A 21480-nucleotide genomic window follows, 5' to 3' on the forward strand; every position below is an offset into this window, starting at 1 on the left:
CATTGTATAACCTACGTGTTTCACTGTATAACCTACGTGATTCATTGTATAACCTACTTGATTCATTGTATAACCTTCGTGATTCCCTGTATTACCTACGTGATTCGTTGTATAACCTACGTGATTCATTCTATAACCTACGTGATTCCCTGTATAACCTACGTGATTCCTTGCATAACCTACGTGATTAATTGTATAACCTACGTGATTCCCTGCATAACCTACGTGATTCACTATATAACCTACGTGATTCCTTGTATAACCTACGTTATTCCCGATATAACCTACGTGATTCCCTGTATAACCTACGTGATTCCTTGTATAACCTACGTGATTCCTTGTATAACCTACGTGATTCACTGTATAACCTATGTGATTCCTTGTATAACCTACGTGATTTATTGTATAACCTACGTGATTCCTTGTATAACCTAAGTGATTCCTTGTATAACCTACGTGATTCACTGTATAACCTACGGGATTCCTTGTATAACCTACGTGATTCCTTGTATAACCTACTGGATTCCCGATATAACCGACGTAATTCCCTGTATAACCTACGTGATTCCTTGTATAACTTACGTGATTCCTTTATAACCTACGTGATTCACTGTATAACTTACGAGACTCCTTGTATAACCTACGTGATTCATTGTATAACCTACGTGATTCACTGTATAACCTACGGGATTCCTTGTATAACCTACGTGATTCTCTGTATAACCAACGTGATTTCCTGTATAACCTACGTGATTCATTGTATAACCTAAGTGATTCCCTTTATAACCTACGTGATTCATTGTATAACCTAAGTGATTCCCTGTATAACCTACGTGATTCATTGTAAAACCTACGTGATTCCCTGTATAACCTACGTGATTCATTTTTTAACCTACGTGATTCACTGTATAACTACGTGATTCATTGTATAACCTACGTGATTCCCTGTATAACCTACGTAATTCATTGTATAACCTACGTGTTTCACTGTATAACCTACGTGATTCATTGTATAACCTACTTGATTCATTGTATAACCTTCATGATTCCCTGTATTACCTACGTGATTCATTGTATAACCTACGTGATTCATTCTATAACCTACGTGATTCCCTGTATAACCTACGTGATTTCTTGCATAACCTACGTGATTCATTGTATAACCTACGTGATTCCCTGCATAACCTACGTGATTCATTATATAACCTACGTGATTCATTGTATAACCTACGTGATTCCCTGTATAACCTACGTGATTCATTGTATAACCTACGTGATTCCCTGTATAACCTACGTGATTCATTGTATAACATACGTGATTCACTGTATAACTACGTGATTCATTGTATAACCTACGTGATTCCCTGTATAACCTACGTGATTCATTGTATAACCTACGTGTTTCATTGTATAACCTACTTGATTCATTGTATAACCTTCGTGATTCCTTGTATTACCTACGTGATTCATTGTATAACCTACGTGATTCATTGTATAACCTACGTGATTCCCTGTATAACCTACGTGATTCATTGTATAACCTACGTGTTTCACTGTATAACCTACGTGATTCATTGTATAACCTACTTGATTCATTGTATAACCTTCGTGATTCCCTGTATTACCTACGTGATTCGTTGTATAACCTACGTGATTCATTCTATTACCTACGTGATTCCCTGTATAACCTACGTGATTCCTTGCATAACCTACGTGATTAATTGTATAACCTACGTGATTCCCTGCATAACCTACGTGATTCACTATATAACCTACGTTACTCATTGTATAACCTACGTGATTCCCTGTATAACCTACGTGATTCACTGCATAACCTACGTGATTCACTGTATAACCTACGTGATTCCCTGTATAGCCTACGTGATTCATTGTATAACCTACGTGATTCCCGGTATAACCTACGTGATTCCCTGTATAACCAACGTGATTCCCTGTATAACCTACGTGATTCATTGTATAACCTACGTGATTCATTGTATAACCTACGTGATTCCCTGTATAACCTACAAGATTCCCTGTATAACCTACATGATTCCCTCTATAACCTACGTGATTCCTTGTAGAAGCTACGTGATTCCCTGTATAACCCACATGATTCCCGATATAACATACGTGATTCCTTGTATAACCTACATGATTCCCGATATAACCTACGTGATTCCTTGTATAACCTACGTGATTCACTATATAACCTACGTGATTCATTGTATAACCTACGTGATTCCTTGTATAACCTACGTGATTCACGGTATAACTACGTGATTCATTGTATAACCTACGTGATTCCCTGTATAACCTACGTGATTCATTGTATAACCTACGTGTTTCACTGTATAACCTACGTGATTCATTGTATAACCTACTTGATTCATTGTATAACCTTCGTGATTCCTTGTATTACCTACGTGATTCATTGTATAACCTACGTGATTCATTGTATAACCTACGTGATTCCCTGTATAACCTACGTGATTCATTGTATAACCTACGTGTTTCACTGTATAACCTACGTGATTCATTGTATAACCTACTTGATTCATTGTATAACCTTCGTGATTCCCTGTATTACCTACGTGATTCGTTGTATAACCTACGTGATTCATTCTATAACCTACGTGATTCCCTGTATAACCTACGTGATTCCTTGCATAACCTACGTGATTAATTGTATAACCTACGTGATTCCCTGCATAACCTACGTGATTCACTATATAACCTACGTTACTCATTGTATAACCTACGTGATTCCCTGTATAACCTACGTGATTCACTGCATAACCTACGTGATTCACTGTATAACCTACGTGATTCCCTGTATAGCCTACGTGATTCATTGTATAACCTACGTGATTCCCGGTATAACCTACGTGATTCCCTGTATAACCAACGTGATTCCCTGTATAACCTACGTGATTCATTGTATAACCTACGTGATTCATTGTATAACCTACGTGATTCCCTGTATAACCTACAATATTCCCTGTATAACCTACATGATTCCCTATATAACCTACGTGATTCCTTGTAGAACCTACGTGATTCCCTGTATAACCCACATGATTCCCGATATAACATACGTGATTCCTTGTATAACCTACATGATTCCCGATATAACCTACGTGATTCCTTGTATAACCTACGTGATTCAGTATATAACCTACGTGATTCCTTGTATAACCTACGTGATTCCTTGTATAACCTACGTGATTCACTGTATAACCTATGTGATTCCTTGTATAACCTACGTGATTTATTGTATAACCTACTTGATTCCTTGTATAACCTAAGTGATTCCTTGTATAACCTACGTGATTCACTGTATAACCTACGGGATTCCTTGTATAACCTCCGTGATTCCTTGTATAACCTACTGGATTCCCGATATAACCGACGTAATTCCCTGTATAACCTACGTGATTCCTTGTATAACCTACGTGATTCCTTGTATAACCTACGTGATTCACTGTATAACCTACGAGATTCCTTGTATAACCTACGTGATTCATTGTATAACCTACGTGATTCCTTGTATAACATACGTGATTCCCTGTGTAACCTACGTGATTCCTTGTATAACATACGTGATTCCCTGTCTAACCTATGTGATTCCTTGTATAACCTACGTGATTCACTGTATAACCTACGTGATTCCCTGTACAACCTACTTGATTCATTGTATAACCTACGTGATTCATTGTATAACCTACGTGATTCCTTGTCTAACCTACGTGATTCCTTGTATAACCTACGTGATTCACTGTATAACACACGTGATTCCCTGCATAACCTACGTGATCCACTGTATAACCTACGTGATTCACTGTATAATCTACATGATTCCTTGTATAACCTACGTGATTCCTTGTATAACCTACGTGATTCCTTGTATAACCTACGTGACTCACTGTATAACCTACGTGATTCATTGTATAACCTACGTGATTTCTTGTATAACCTACGTGATTCCTTGTATACCCTACGTGGTTCCCTGTATAACCTACACGATTCCTTGTATAAACTACGTGATTCCCTGTATAACCAACGTGATTCACTGTGTAACCTACGTGATTCCTTGTATAACCTACGTGATTCCTTGTATAACCTACGTGATTCCCTGTATAACCTACGTGTTTCACTGTATAACCTACCCGATTCCTTGTATAAACTACGTGATTCATTGTATAACCTACGTGATTCCTTGTATAACATACGTGATTCCCTGTGTAACCTACGTGATTCCTTGTATAACCTACGTGATTCCCTGTCTAACCTATGTGATTCCTTGTATAACCTACGTGATTCACTGTATAACCTACGTGATTCCCTGTACAACCTACTTGATTCATTGTATAACCTACGTGATTCATTGTATAACGTGCGTGATTCCTTGTCTAACCTTCGTGATTCCTTGTATAACCTACGTGATTCACTGTATAACACACGTGATTCCCTGCATAACCTACGTGATCCACTGTATAACCTACGTGATTCACTGTATAATCTACATGATTCCTTGTATAACCTACGTGATTCCTTGTATAACCTACGTGACTCACTGTATAACCTACGTGATTCATTGTATAACCTACGTGATTTCTTGTATAACCTACGTGATTCATTGTATAACCTACGTGATTCCCTGTATAACCTACGTGATTCACTGTATAACCTACGTGACTCATTGTATAACCTCCGTGATTCATTGTATAACCTACGTGATTTCTTGTATAACCTACGTGATTCCTTGTATAACCTACGTGATTCCCTGTATTTCTTGTATAACCTACGTGATTCCTTGTATAACATACGTGATTTCCTGTATTACCTACGTGATTCCTTGTAAAAACTACGTGATTAATTGTATAACCTACGTGATTCCCTGCATAACCTACGTGATTCACTATATAACCTACGTTACTCATTGTATAACCTACGTGATTCCCTGTATAACCTACGTGATTCACTGCATAACCTACGTGATTCACTGTATAACCTACGTGATTCCCTGTATAGCCTACGTGATTCATTGTATAACCTACGTGATTCCCGGTATAACCTACGTGATTCCCTGTATAACCAACGTGATTCCCTGTATAACCTACGTGATTCATTGTATAACCTACGTGATTCATTGTATAACCTACGTGATTCCCTGTATAACCTACAAGATTCCCTGTATAACCTACATGATTCCCTCTATAACCTACGTGATTCCTTGTAGAAGCTACGTGATTCCCTGTATAACCCACATGATTCCCGATATAACATACGTGATTCCTTGTATAACCTACATGATTCCCGATATAACCTACGTGATTCCTTGTATAACCTACGTGATTCACTATATAACCTACGTGATTCATTGTATAACCTACGTGATTCCTTGTATAACCTACGTGATTCACGGTATAACTACGTGATTCATTGTATAACCTACGTGATTCCCTGTATAACCTACGTGATTCATTGTATAAACTACGTGTTTCACTGTATAACCTACGTGATTCATTGTATAACCTACTTGATTCATTGTATAACCTTCGTGATTCCTTGTATTACCTACGTGATTCATTGTATAACCTACGTGATTCATTGTATAACCTACGTGATTCCCTGTATAACCTACGTGATTCATTGTATAACCTACGTGTTTCACTGTATAACCTACGTGATTCATTGTATAACCTACTTGATTCATTGTATAACCTTCGTGATTCCCTGTATTACCTACGTGATTCGTTGTATAACCTACGTGATTCATTCTATAACCTACGTGATTCCCTGTATAACCTACGTGATTCCTTGCATAACCTACGTGATTAATTGTATAACCTACGTGATTCCCTGCATAACCTACGTGATTCACTATATAACCTACGTTACTCATTGTATAACCTACGTGATTCCCTGTATAACCTACGTGATTCACTGCATAACCTACGTGATTCACTGTATAACCTACGTGATTCCCTGTATAGCCTACGTGATTCATTGTATAACCTACGTGATTCCCGGTATAACCTACGTGATTCCCTGTATAACCAACGTGATTCCCTGTATAACCTACGTGATTCATTGTATAACCTACGTGATTCATTGTATAACCTACGTGATTCCCTGTATAACCTACAATATTCCCTGTATAACCTACATGATTCCCTATATAACCTACGTGATTCCTTGTAGAACCTACGTGATTCCCTGTATAACCCACATGATTCCCGATATAACATACGTGATTCCTTGTATAACCTACATGATTCCCGATATAACCTACGTGATTCCTTGTATAACCTACGTGATTCAGTATATAACCTACGTGATTCCTTGTATAACCTACGTGATTCCTTGTATAACCTACGTGATTCACTGTATAACCTATGTGATTCCTTGTATAACCTACGTGATTTATTGTATAACCTACTTGATTCCTTGTATAACCTAAGTGATTCCTTGTATAACCTACGTGATTCACTGTATAACCTACGGGATTCCTTGTATAACCTCCGTGATTCCTTGTATAACCTACTGGATTCCCGATATAACCGACGTAATTCCCTGTATAACCTACGTGATTCCTTGTATAACCTACGTGATTCCTTGTATAACCTACGTGATTCACTGTATAACCTACGAGATTCCTTGTATAACCTACGTGATTCATTGTATAACCTACGTGATTCCTTGTATAACATACGTGATTCCCTGTGTAACCTACGTGATTCCTTGTATAACATACGTGATTCCCTGTCTAACCTATGTGATTCCTTGTATAACCTACGTGATTCACTGTATAACCTACGTGATTCCCTGTACAACCTACTTGATTCATTGTATAACCTACGTGATTCATTGTATAACCTACGTGATTCCTTGTCTAACCTACGTGATTCCTTGTATAACCTACGTGATTCACTGTATAACACACGTGATTCCCTGCATAACCTACGTGATCCACTGTATAACCTACGTGATTCACTGTATAATCTACATGATTCCTTGTATAACCTACGTGATTCCTTGTATAACCTACGTGATTCCTTGTATAACCTACGTGACTCACTGTATAACCTACGTGATTCATTGTATAACCTACGTGATTTCTTGTATAACCTACGTGATTCCTTGTATACCCTACGTGGTTCCCTGTATAACCTACACGATTCCTTGTATAAACTACGTGATTCCCTGTATAACCAACGTGATTCACTGTGTAACCTACGTGATTCCTTGTATAACCTACGTGATTCCTTGTATAACCTACGTGATTCCCTGTATAACCTACGTGTTTCACTGTATAACCTACCCGATTCCTTGTATAAACTACGTGATTCATTGTATAACCTACGTGATTCCTTGTATAACATACGTGATTCCCTGTGTAACCTACGTGATTCCTTGTATAACCTACGTGATTCCCTGTCTAACCTATGTGATTCCTTGTATAACCTACGTGATTCACTGTATAACCTACGTGATTCCCTGTACAACCTACTTGATTCATTGTATAACCTACGTGATTCATTGTATAACGTGCGTGATTCCTTGTCTAACCTTCGTGATTCCTTGTATAACCTACGTGATTCACTGTATAACACACGTGATTCCCTGCATAACCTACGTGATCCACTGTATAACCTACGTGATTCACTGTATAATCTACATGATTCCTTGTATAACCTACGTGATTCCTTGTATAACCTACGTGATTCCTTGTATAACCTACGTGACTCACTGTATAACCTACGTGATTCATTGTATAACCTACGTGATTTCTTGTATAACCTACGTGATTCATTGTATAACCTACGTGATTCCCTGTATAACCTACGTGATTCACTGTATAACCTACGTGACTCATTGTATAACCTCCGTGATTCATTGTATAACCTACGTGATTTCTTGTATAACCTACGTGATTCCTTGTATAACCTACGTGATTCCCTGTATTTCTTGTATAACCTACGTGATTCCTTGTATAACATACGTGATTTCCTGTATTACCTACGTGATTCCTTGTAAAAACTACGTTATTCCCTGTATAACCAACGTGATTCACTGTATAACCTACGTGATTCCTTGTATAACCTACGTGATTCCTTGTATAACCTACGTGATTCCCTGTATAACCAACATGATTCACTGTATAACCTACGTGATTCCTTGTATAACCTACGTGATTCATTGTATAACCTACGTGATTCCCTGTATAACCTACGTGATTCACTGTATAACCTACGTGACTCATTGTATAACCTCCGTGATTCATTGTATAACCTACGTGATTTCTTGTATAACCTACGTGATTCCTTGTATAACCTACGTGATTCCCTGTATTTCTTGTATAACCTACGTGATTCCTTGTATAACATACGTGATTTCCTGTATTACCTACGTGATTCCTTGTAAAAACTACGTTATTCCCTGTATAACCAACGTGATTCACTGTATAACCTACGTGATTCCTTGTATAACCTACGTGATTCCTTGTATAACCTACGTGATTCCCTGTATAACCAACATGATTCACTGTATAACCTACGTGAGTCCTTGTATAACCTACGTGATTCCTTGTATAACCTACGTGATTCCCTGTATAACCTACGTGATTCACTGCATAACCTCCGTGATTCCCAATATAACCTACGTGATTCACTGTATAACCTACGTGATTCCTTGTATAACCAACGTGATTCCTTGTACACCCTACGTTATTCCTTGTATAACCTACGCGAGTCCCTGTATAACCAACGTGATTCCCTGTATAACCTACGTGATTCACTGTATAACCTACGTGATTCCTTGTATAACCTACGTGATTCCTTGTGTAACCAACGTGATTCCCTGTATAACCAACGTGATTCACTGTATAACCTAAGTGCTTCCTTGTATAACCTACGTGATTCATTGTGTAACCTACGTGATTCCCTGTATAACCTACGTGATTCCTTGTATAACCTACGTGATTCCCTGTATAACCTACGTGATTCCGTGTATAACCTACGTGATTCCCTGTATAACCTACGTGATTCACTGTATAACCTACGTGATTCATTGTATAACCTGCGTGATTCCCTGTATAACCTACATGGTTCCCGATATAACCTGTGTGATTCCCGATATAACCTACGTGATTCCCTGTATAACCTACGTGATTCCCTGTATAACCTACGTGATTGCCGATATAACCTACATGATTCCCTGTATAACCTACGTGATTCCCTGTATAACCTACGTGATTACCGATATAACCTACATGATTCCCTGTATAACCTACGTGATTCATTGTATAACCTACGTGACTCCCTGTATAACCTACGTGATTCACTGTAGAGCTACGTGATGCATTGTATAACCTACGTGATTCCATGTATAACCTACGTGATTCCTTGTATAACCTACGTGATTCCTTGTATAACCTACGTGATTCCTTGTATATCCTACGTGATTCCCTGTATAACAAACGTGATTCACTGTATAACCTACGTGATTCATTGTATAACCTACGTGATTTCTTGTATAACTTACGTGATTCCTTGTATGACCTACGTGATTCCCTGTATAACCTACGTGATTCCATGTTAAAACTACGTGATTCCCTGTATAACCAACGTGATTCACTGTATAACCTACGTGATTCCTTGTATAACCTACGTGATTCCTTGTATAAACTACGTGATTCCTTGTATAACCTACGTGATTCCTTGTATAACCTACCTGATTCCCTGTATAACCTACGTGATTCACTGTATAACCTACGTGATTCCCGATATAACCTCCGTGATTCACTGTATAACCTACGTGATTCCTTGTATAACCTACGTGATTCATTGTATAACCTGCGTGATTCCTTGTATAACCTACGTGATTCCTTGTATAACCTACGTGATTCCCTGTATAACCTACGTGATTCCCTGTATAACCTACGTGATTCATTGTATAACCTACGTGATTCCCTGTATAACCTACATGGTTCCCGATATAACCTGTGTGATTCCCGATATAACCTACGTGATTCCCTGTATAACCTACGTGATTCATTGTATAACCTACGTGAATCCCTGTATAACCTACGTGATTGCCGATATAACCTACGTGATTCCCGATATAACCTGCGTGATTCCCTGTATAACCTACGTGATACCCGATATAACCTACGTGATTCATTGTATATCCTACGTGATTCCCTGTATAGTCTACGTGATTCATTGTATAACTTACGTGACTCCCTGTATAACCTACGTGATTCACTGTATAACCTACGTGATTCATTGTATAACCTACGTGATTACCTGTATAACCAACGTGATTCATTGTATAACCTACGTGATTCCTTGTATAACATACGTGATTCCCTGTATAACCTACGTGATTCCTTGTATAACCTACGTGATTCCCTGTATAACCTACGTGATCCCATGTGTAACGTACATGATTCCCTGTATAACCTACTATAACTTACTAAATGTTTATATTTCATAAATAATTGGCCAAAAACACAGCAAACCCGGGGCATGTGAAATATTTTTATCATTTTTTGAATAGAAGAAGTTCGAATATTAATTCAGGAGAAACACCAAAGGGCAACACCGCCGTAAGGCTGGGACTCGTTCTCCGGAAATAAATGTTGTATCATTGATAGTTCGGCGTCATATTAAACAGATTATGGTAAGTACTTTAATATTGTGTATCCTTAATTCATAACAGGTGTGAGTCACCGTGCCAGGATATCATCTAAAAATGCAATTAGAGTTCACTTTGAAGAAGGATTAGAAAATGAAATAACGAGGCGCTACGACCTCAACGTTGCGGAAGGTATGTATTAGACTTGAATTTAGTAAACAAAAACTAACATTCTACCGGTTTTTGTTCTATTTGTTAAGCGAAGGTGAACAACATTTCGGATTCGAAGTCTACTGTCAACATTTGTTGGCGAGAATGCATTTGTTCTTACAATTTTTGTTCGCGCAATACAATTGCCAAATCACGGTTAAATGACGGAAGCGTTCAGCAGAGTAACAATGTCACAGCGCCCCAGCCGATCTTATAATACCCCTACTACAGATTTATCAAATCTACCCAACTTCCAATCTACTAAATTTTCGAACTGTAAGGGCTTTATTTATTATTTTTTCGCGATGATGTGTATTGACATCCGTTCACACACATTGTCATGATCTATAAGTCTCACACACGTGCACTTTTCATATTATATTTGTGTAGGTATCTGGTATGAAACAATGACACACGCCGATTTTGTCGTCACAGTACGAATATTTGCACATCGAGTCTATACTCGTGTATTGGTGACACAATTTGAATTCCAAAGCTTGGGAGATAGAGAAGTTACTTTGACTTTGATTAACAATGAGGGCGCACCAACGGAAGATATTTCTTTCAGTGACCCAGTTGAATACCAATTTGATACCAAGATGTAAGTAATAGAAGCTGAAATAACTGAGACTTTTTTTGAAATTTGTTTACAAATCATCTACAAACACACCGATATATTGCATCATAGCACATAGCATCAGATTGTATAGTACCACATCAGCACAAATTACATTACACATCTCATCACATCACATCGCATTACATGATCACATTAAAGCAAATTTCATCTCAACACATCACGTAACATCTCATTGCATCACATCACATCGTATCAAATCGCATCACACCATATCGCGTCACCTCCCAGCACATCGTATTCAGTTGCATTAAGCAAAATCGCACCAGCTCTCTTTGCCTCAGGTCAGAGCAGATAAGATCACATAACATTTAATCACCTCACAACATACCATATATCACCTCACATCACAACGCATCGCATCCACAGTGCTTCAGATCAAATCGCATTGCATCGCTTTACAATACATCGATCACATCACATCAAACCACATCAAATCGCATTACATCATATCACAGTATATCACACCGTGACCAAATTAGACCACACCAAACCACATTGCATCAAGTAAAATGTTTAAACTTTAGTTTTTAATTCAATTCGATATATATACATTGAATTATTATTGCTAAGTCATGTAACTAACGTGATTTTTTACCATGCCTATATAGCTACAAAACGATGAACGGGGAAACCAAACTCGCGGAGACACCAGTCAGTGAAAAGGCTACAGTGTATGTTTATTATAACGAGCTGGACAATAAAATAACACTGGGACAAACAGACAACGGTCGTATTCACAATTACGTAACTTCGATTGACCAGAAGAACGACGTGGCGAAGAAGGAATTCGATGACGTAATGGGAAGTATAAACGCCGATGAGGGCGCTGCGTTACTACAGGCACACATCGATGCATGGAGCAATACATGGAATCAAGGCAAAATTGAAGTGGATGACCTTAACCTCGGCAAAATCATCTACGGATCATTCTACTATATACTGAGTTCTTTACCAGTCTTGGATGAGCCGCCTCAACCGAGGAACCAGTTTTATGGACTCAGTCCGGGTGGGCTCACCAGAGGATCCTATCTACGTGACTACCAGGGGCATAGTTTCTGGGACACAGAAACCTGGATGTATCCATGTATTATGATGTTCTTCCCGACGCTGGGGAAAGACATTCTATCTTACAGGTGGCTCGTGAGAGAAGAGGCCAAACAGAGGGCAGCCTGTAACTGGCACAACGGAACGCGATTCCCATGGGAATCCGCATTCACGGGTGCCGAGACAACGCCAGACTGTTGCTATGAGACGAGAGAAAACCAGCAACACGTGACCAGTGATATCGCCTTTGCTGCTAGACAGTACCTCTCGGCAACCCGTGATGTTGATTGGTTAAATGACTGGGGTTGTGAGTTCCTGAGAGACATTGCAAAATACTGGCAGAGCAGAGTCACGTACAACGAAGAAAGGGATGCGTGGGAGATCTTAGGTGAGAATATGAACGTTTTATTACCTTGGTATTTTAGGAACGGGTGGAGCAAGGGAGTGGTAACAATTCACCATGCGTATTAATAGCGCTCCCTGAAGACGACGTGCCTCTGTTGAATGGGTGGTAGAAATGTAGTTTGCTAAACAATGAAAGTATCAAAATAATGGTGAATGACTGTAACCGTAGATGGCGCAATGCATACAAATATGAAAGTTAACGTTAAAGTCTGTGTTGATAGAGGATTTCTCACTTTTAAAGTGATCTTGATTATATGCACCTTTCTTGTAATACTCCTAATGAAAGTAGAAAAACTTTCTAAAATTGTGATATTTTCCACCAACTTTAAAATGTACTTTAAACCATCCTATTCTGTTATAGGATTTTTCTATCAATCCTCGGAGGCGGAGCTACGTCACGCGCATCACTGTACCACGTACAATCTCCTTCCCAGAGGCCTTTGCGCTTTACGCAATAGTGCCTCTGCCACAGGCAGCCTTCAATTTTGTGGTCAATCACCTCACTACGCACGGCCATTTTCCGCGGTTGTTTCATTTGAAACCGAACTACAAAAAGTGGGAAAAAACGTATGTGACATCCGAACTATTTATTAATGTCAGACTTCAGTAAAAACGTAAATACGAACCATTTTATCGCGGACTATGTTTTGCAAGGTAATGTTACTGTAGTGAAATGGCGCACGTGATACACTAAAACTGGGGAAAAAGAACGTTCTGTTAACGTATATAGTTGGGAAAGAAACATTATTAGACTAATTTAACTGAAAGGAGTTTCCTAACATTTCCGTTCATCTTGTATTCTGGTGAATATTTCAATACTATTTCTGGCTTGAACGGGTTCGATTTTGTGCGTCTAACAGCCATAGAACACATAGGTTCTAGTAAGTTTATAAAGTTAGTCATTTATAGTAGAAACTAATGCTTTGGCATGTAGGAAAGGATTGTACTTTTCTAACGCAAGTCATGTAAATTTAATCTAATTAACTGAACATTTTATTCAGAGTCGGACGTGAAACGTCTTATTAAAGTGATTAAAGTAACCAAGTCACTTACGCATAACTTTGTTAACCGACAGGGTCTTGTAGTTCGAACATATTCGAATATGCAAATGAGTTCTATGCAAAGCTGCCTTGTGCAGTAATGATAAGTAACGCGTATCGAACTGTGCGGAGTTCGTACCACGTATTCTATGGGCTTTGTGCGCGCTGCTGTGGAACGCCGGTGGAGCCGGTGAAAATTCGAGAAAACAATACAAACTCAACTTTGAAGTAATCCTGAACAACCAAATTCATATATGTTACACACGTAGGGCTAATCTTGTTACACTGTTCAGGGGACTCCCAACAACCATCGCAAAGTACCGTTTTCTGCGAGTTTTTGGTCTTTGTTTTCACCGCGAGGGTGGCCAGGCGGTAGAAAATGCCCGGATGTCCGCCCCGAGGATAGTTTTTAGCTACATTCTATAACACCGGCTTTATTTATAGTAAGATCTAATGTATTATAAACTTACATAATGTGGATAACATTGTTTTCACGTTGTACATCTCAAATAAGAGACACAGATTAGTTGCCAAGCTTATGGTTAGGAAGGCTAATTAATTATTAATTAGTTCTCCAATATTCTCAGCACAGTTCTTTCTAGGCTGTCTTTGTTTATATATGTGCTTACAGTATGAAGGCTTTTCATGTAAGTGGGCCAATGTTGTAACGTGTAGTGACTGTATATGAACGCTAGTGAATACACATCAATGTTGTAACGTGTAGTGACTGTATATGAACGCTGTGAATACACATCAATGTTGTAATGTGTAGTGACTGTATATGAATGCTGTGAATACACATCAATGTTGTAACGTGTAGTGACTGTATATGAATGCTGTGAATACACATCAATGTTGTAACGTGTAGTGACTGTATATGAATGCTGTGAATACACATCAATGTTGTAACGTGTAGTGACTGTATATGAATGCTGTGAATACACATTAATGTTGTAACGTGTAGTGACTGTATGTGAATGCTGTGAATACACATCAATGTTGTAACGTGTAGTGACTGTATATGAATGCTGTGAATACACATCAATGTTGTAACGTGTAGTGACTGTATATGAATGCTGTGAATACACATTAATGTTGTAACGTGTAGTGACTGTATATGAATGCTGTGAATACACATCAATGTTGTAACGTGTAGTGACTGTATATGAATGCTGTGAATACACATCAATGTTGTAACGTGTAGTGACTGTATATGAATGCTGTGAATACACATCAATGTTGTAACGTGTAGTGACTGTATATGAATGCTGTGAATACACATCAATGTTGTAACGTGTAGTGACTGTATATGAATGCTGTGAATACACATCAATGTTGTAACGTGTAGTGACTGTATATGAATGCTGTGAATACACATCAATGTTGTAACGTGTAGTGACTGTATATGCATGCTGTGAATACACATCAATGTTGTAACGTGTAGTGACTGTATATGAATGCTGTGAATACACATCAATGTTGTAACGTGTAGGGACTGTATATGAATGCTGTGAATACACATCAATGTTGTAACGTGTAGTGACTGTATATGAATGCTGTGAATACACATTAATGTTATAACGTGTAGTGACTGTATATGAATGCTGTGAATACACATCAATGTTGTAACGTGTAGTGACTGTATATGAATGCTGTGAATACACATCAATGTTGTAACGTGTAGTGACTGTATATGAATGCTGTGAATACACATTAATGTTGTAACGTGTAGTGACTGTATGTGAATGCTGTGAATACACATCAATGTTGTAACGTGTAGTGACTGTATATGAATGCTGTGAATACACATTAATGTTGTAACGTGTAGTGACTGTATATGAATGCTTTGAATACACATCAATGTTGTAACGTGTAGTGACTGTATATGAATGCTGTGAATACACATCAATGTTGTAACGTGTAGTGACTGTATATGAATGCTGTGAATACACATCAATGTTGTAACATGTAGTGACTGTATATGAATGCTGTGAATACACATCAATGTTGTAACGTGCAGTGACTGTATGTGAATGCTGTGAATACACATCAATGTTGTAATGTGTAGGGACTGTATATGAATGCTGTGAATACACATCAATGTTGTAACGTGTAGTGACTGTATATGAATGCTGTGAATACACATCAATGTTGTAACGTGTAGTGACTGTATATGAATGCTGTGAATACACATCAATGTTGTAACGTGTAGTGACTGTATGTGAATGCTGTGAATACACATCAATGTTGTAACGTGTAGGGACTGTATATGAATGCTGTGAATACACATCAATGTTGTAACATGTAGTGACTGTATATGAATGCTGTGAATACACATCAATGTTGTAACGTGTAGTGACTGTATGTGAATGCTGTGAATACACATCAATGCTGTAACGTGTAGGGACTGTATATGAATGCTGTGAATACACATCAATGTTGTAACGTGTAGTGACTGTATATGAATGCTGTGAATACACATCAATGTTGTAACGTGTAGTGACTGTATGTGAATGCTGTGAATACACATCAATGTTGTAACGTGTAGGGACTGTATATGAATGCTGTGAATACACATCAATGTTGTAACGTGTAGTGACTGTATATGAATGCTGTGAATACACATCAATGTTGTAACGTGTAGGGACTGTATATGAATGCTGTGAATACACATCAATGTTGTAACATGTAGTGACTGTATATGAATGCTGTGAATACACATCAATGTTGTAACGTGTAGTGACTGTATGTGAATGCTGTGAATACACATCAATGTTGTAACGTGTAGGGACTGTATATGAATGCTGTGAATACACATCAATGTTGTAACGTGTAGTGACTGTATATGAATGCTGTGAATACACATCAATGTTGTAACGTGTAGTGACTGTATATGAATGCTGTGAATACACATCAATGTTGTAACGTGTAGTGACCGTATATGAATGCTGTGAATACACATCAATGTTGTAACGTGTAGTGACTGTATATGAATGCTGTGAATACACATCAATGTTGTAACGTGTAGTGACTGTATATGAATGCTGTGAATACACATCAATGTTGTAACGTGTAGTGACTGTATATGAATGCTGTGAATACACATCAATGTTGTAACGTGTAGGAACTGTATATGAACGCTGTGAATACACATCAATGTTGTAACGTGTAGTGACTGTATATGAATGCTGTGAATACACATCAATGTTGTAACGTGTAGTAACTGTATATGAATGCTGTGAATACACATCAATGTTGTAACGTGTAGGGACTGTATATGAACGCTGTGAATACACATCAATGTTGTAACGTGTAGTGACTGTATATGAATGCTGTGAATACACATCAATGTTGTAACGTGTAGTGACTGTATATGAATGCTGTGAATACACATCAATGTTGTAACATGTAGGAACTGTATATGAACGCTGTGAATACACATTAATGTTGTAACGTGCAGAGACTGTATATGAATGCTGTGAATACACATCAATGTTGTAACGTGTAGGGACTGTATCTGAATGCTGTGAATACACATCAGTGTTGTAACGTGTAGTGACTGTATATGAATGCTGTGAATACGCATCAATGTTGTAACGTGTAGTGACTGTATATGAACGCTGTGAATACACATCAATGTTGTAACGTGTAGTGGCTGTATATGAATGCTGTGAATACACATCAATGTTGTAACGTGTAGTGACTGTATATGAACGCTGTGAATACACATCAATGTTGTAACGTGTAGTGACTGTATATGAATGCTGTGAATACACATCAATGTTGTAACGTGTAGGGACTGTATATGAACGCTGTGAATACACATCAATGTTGTAACGTGTTGTGACTGTATATGAACGTTGTGAATACACATTAATGTTGTACCGTGTAGTGACTGTATATGAATGCTGTGAATACACATCAATGTTGTAACGTGTAGGGACTGTATATGAACGCTGTGAATACACATCAATGTTGTAACGTGTAGTGACTGTATATGAATGCTGTGAATACACATCAATGTTGTAACGTGTAGGGACTGTATATGAATGCTGTGAATACACATCAATGTTGTAACGTGTAGTGACTGTATATGAATGCTGTGAATACATATCAAGTGTGCTGCATTATTTATCATGTCTGCGTCTACAGTGGTTGTCGCCTTGTACTGTAGTACACACGGAGCGCTTCCATTAAAGTAAAGTATTGATAACTTGTGCATTGCGATACATGCAGACGGAAGTTTGTTCTCGGTAGCGTACATATAATTATACGCGTGTTTTTCATTTTAGAGGTGATGCCATCGGATGAGTATCACATGAAAGTGGACAACTCTGTATATACTAATATAGGAGCCAGTCTAGCCATATTTATAGCTGAATATGCGGCATGTATGTGTGGGGATGAAAAGCTACCCGATGATTGGTTGCAGAAAGCACGTGATATGACTTTGGTATTTGACCAAGAAGTTAATTTTCATCCCGAATTCGAAGGATACCCTATCGGTAAGTCGCTGGACCAAGTAACGATATTTAAGATTGGTAATTTGAGAAATGTGCTTGATTACCAATATGTTTATGGGAGCTCCCTGACATTGCATCTTTAGAACAAGACACGATTTTTCTACATGCACTCGAAATGTACTTTACAGGTGAGACAGTGAAGCAAGCAGACGTCGTGTTATTGGGCTTTCCTGTGATGTGGCCGATGGATCTCGAAGTTCGGGAAAACGACTTGAACATGTATGAACCAGTGACCGATCCCAGCGGTCCAGCTATGACGTGGGGCATGTTTTCCATCGGCCATCTTGAATTGGAGAATTACGATAAAGCAGAAGAGCTTTTCCATCGCAGTTACGAATTGTATGTACGACAGCCATACAAGGTAACTGCTTCACAGTATGTCTTTGCACATTCCCTATCTCTAAACAGATTATGAAAAAATAGTTGTAATATGTATTATACTAACACGCTCACCTAATATTTCAACACTTTCAAAAATGCCACCTTTGACTGCTCATCTATTTACTTTAAAGATTATACGTATAACAGATATATATTACAAATACTTGTAAAATACAATGTTTTGAAAAAGGTTTACTTTTAATTCGGCTTTGACATTTTGCCGGTTTCATTACTTGTCAGCAGACGGGGGCTGTACAGTTGCCTGCTAACCACACATATTTCTAGGCCCAATAATAATAATGTAAGCATCTGTCATGAATTTGTTTTTGCGTATCTGTTAACCGACTTAATTAGTTGATTATTAGCGAATTGCTGTGTTATGTCTGTCATCGTTTAGGTCTATTTGAAGTTTTGGACGGAACTTGGCTCAGTGATTTGGAACTAATTACAAGATACCGTCGCTATTCTGACATCCGTAGTTATTAATGTAGTGAACGATTAATCAAAAGATATGACGTATTCAGTACTTAGTGTGATTGGCTTTATGATTGAAGTTTACGCCTTAGAGTCTTTTTACTGCTTTGTAATTGGTTATAGTTTTGAAAATGAATAAAGAGAGTTTGAGTTGGTCTTGGCGAATACTCCACGATAGACGCAGTCGAGGGCAGTCCTGGGCAGTCGAGAGTCCGAGAGAGTCCAGGGGCGAGCCTTGAGGCAGTCCAGTCTTGGGCGAGTCTTGGTTCAGCCTTGTGAGAGTCTAGGGGATTTTTTCCCCAGGGCGCTGTGTCTTATAGAGTGCTCGATTGACCGACTAAGACGAGAGCTGAAACGTATTTCGTTGTGTGTGTCTTATTTGACTGTAAAGTTAAAGTGACTTTCCCGATCCCGTACCTCAAGGGGACGAGATATAGAGACGAGACGAGTTCCCCCCCTGACAAGTGTGGAGAACCCCGTGGAGAAGATTTTCCCCCCTGATACGTTTTGGATGAACCCGGGCAGGTGTTTAACACACATTGACATCCTGTGAAGAAAAGTGAATGGCGAAGATGTGTCTTTCTTGTGAACCGAACTAACTGGCTCCATGGCAGAGACGAAACTGCGCTTGACGACTCACGACTTTACCAGTATGGCACCGATGTACAACGCTGAAGAGATGAAGACTTCTGAACCCCTTATGAAGGACGAGTACCGGATAGGACTGTATAATTAAGAATTGAGCGACATTAAAGACAAGAAGAAGATGAAAGAACGACCCAGAATAACGCGACAAGAGAAGAGACGCTTATAGACTTTGACTTTAGCTATCTGTGTATTGCTTAGAGAACCGCTCGTTGGACACTGTAACTGACACTGTGTAACTTAGGACGTTGAACTCTTTTCCAGAACCCTAACCCTATTGCTCAGTAATGTAATGTATTGTTTGCTTTTCCTATCGTTTTTACCGTTTCTTTTAGTGATGTTGGATTGTATGTATGTGAGCGCCCAGATTTGTGTTTTGAACTGATATTTAGTGACGTGCGAGGTCCTTTATAACGATTTAAGCGCGCCTCAGTGGACAAGTATTTGCAACACAGTGTTTTGAGTTTTGTGATGTTTTTATGGAGTTTTTATGAGTTTATGAGTATGGATTATGATGGGGAAAGTAATGCCCTAATGAGTTTTTCAGAGTTTTGAGATTTGTCGAGTACAGAGATATCGACGTTTTAAGAGTTGTTTTTGTTTATGTGTTGTTTCCGGAATACTTCTGACGCTTTTTGAGTTGATAGCACCTTTGTAACGTTTTTTAATGTCTTTTTGAGGTGAGAGTTTGGTGCGCTTATATATGTATTGTTTGATATCGCAAGCTTTTGTTCATGATTGACAGGATTATATGTAACTTAGTAGTTTCTATCGTTTCGCTTTTCCCGTCTTTTTGCCAGAGGAGTAATGTATTATGAAAGCGAATTTGTCTTTGCATTCTGTTTCCACGCCGTATGACTTTTGTTTAGATTAACGACTTTTGAGTTCAGTTGAAGTTTATAAGGGTATGTGACAGGACTTTGATTAATAGCTTTTTACTCATTGTTTATTAGTTACCGCTTTGCAATGCTTTAACCGAGAGACGCATCCCTAGTAATCACGTGATCATGCTGTCGACTGCAGCGATTGGCTGATCGCTTGGTTACACCGCCACGCCTTAGTTTTTTTTGACCTTTTGATATAGAGTTTGTAACCTTAGTAATGGAGACAGTGCAGCGAAGGGTTACCCTCAGCGGACCTGTTTGAGAAACGTGAGTCGATTGGTAGCCTTTCCCTTTTTTTTTGATTTATAACCGTTGATATTTGTGACTTTATAGCCATTGTATTTAGACTTTATAATCATTGTACTTAATTAGTGTGTTTTACTCTTTTTGATTTATTCCTTTTATTAGTATTGTATTTAACCTGTATGACGATGAGTAGAGGACGGTATCTTTGATTTGTGAACGTGCAATGCCGAGAGGCATATCTCAGTTTGGGTGAAGGGATGTGTCATGAATTTGTTTTTGCGTATCTGTTAACCGACTTAATTAGTTGATTATTAGCGAATTGCTGTGTTATGTCTGTCATCGTT

The 21480-nt window shown here is 38.4% G+C and overlaps 1 protein-coding gene across 1 annotated transcript in view; it reads left to right on the forward strand.

The window, feature by feature from the left end:
- Positions 1-21480, forward strand: part of LOC102801557 (protein-glucosylgalactosylhydroxylysine glucosidase-like) — a 64205-nt gene that overhangs the window by 39414 nt on the left and 3311 nt on the right. The window contains exons 3-7 of the mRNA XM_085504691.1: positions 10729-10836; positions 11245-11455; positions 12103-12926; positions 18276-18488; positions 18635-18867. Coding sequence (XP_085360817.1) covers positions 10729-10836; positions 11245-11455; positions 12103-12926; positions 18276-18488; positions 18635-18867 — 1589 coding nt within the window. The remainder of the gene's footprint in view (positions 1-10728; positions 10837-11244; positions 11456-12102; positions 12927-18275; positions 18489-18634; positions 18868-21480) is intronic.

The sequence above is a fragment of the Saccoglossus kowalevskii genome, chromosome 10 (genome assembly GCF_978046115.1).
Source record: "Saccoglossus kowalevskii chromosome 10, keSacKowa6.1, whole genome shotgun sequence".
Classification (NCBI taxonomy): Eukaryota; Metazoa; Hemichordata; class Enteropneusta; family Harrimaniidae; genus Saccoglossus; species Saccoglossus kowalevskii.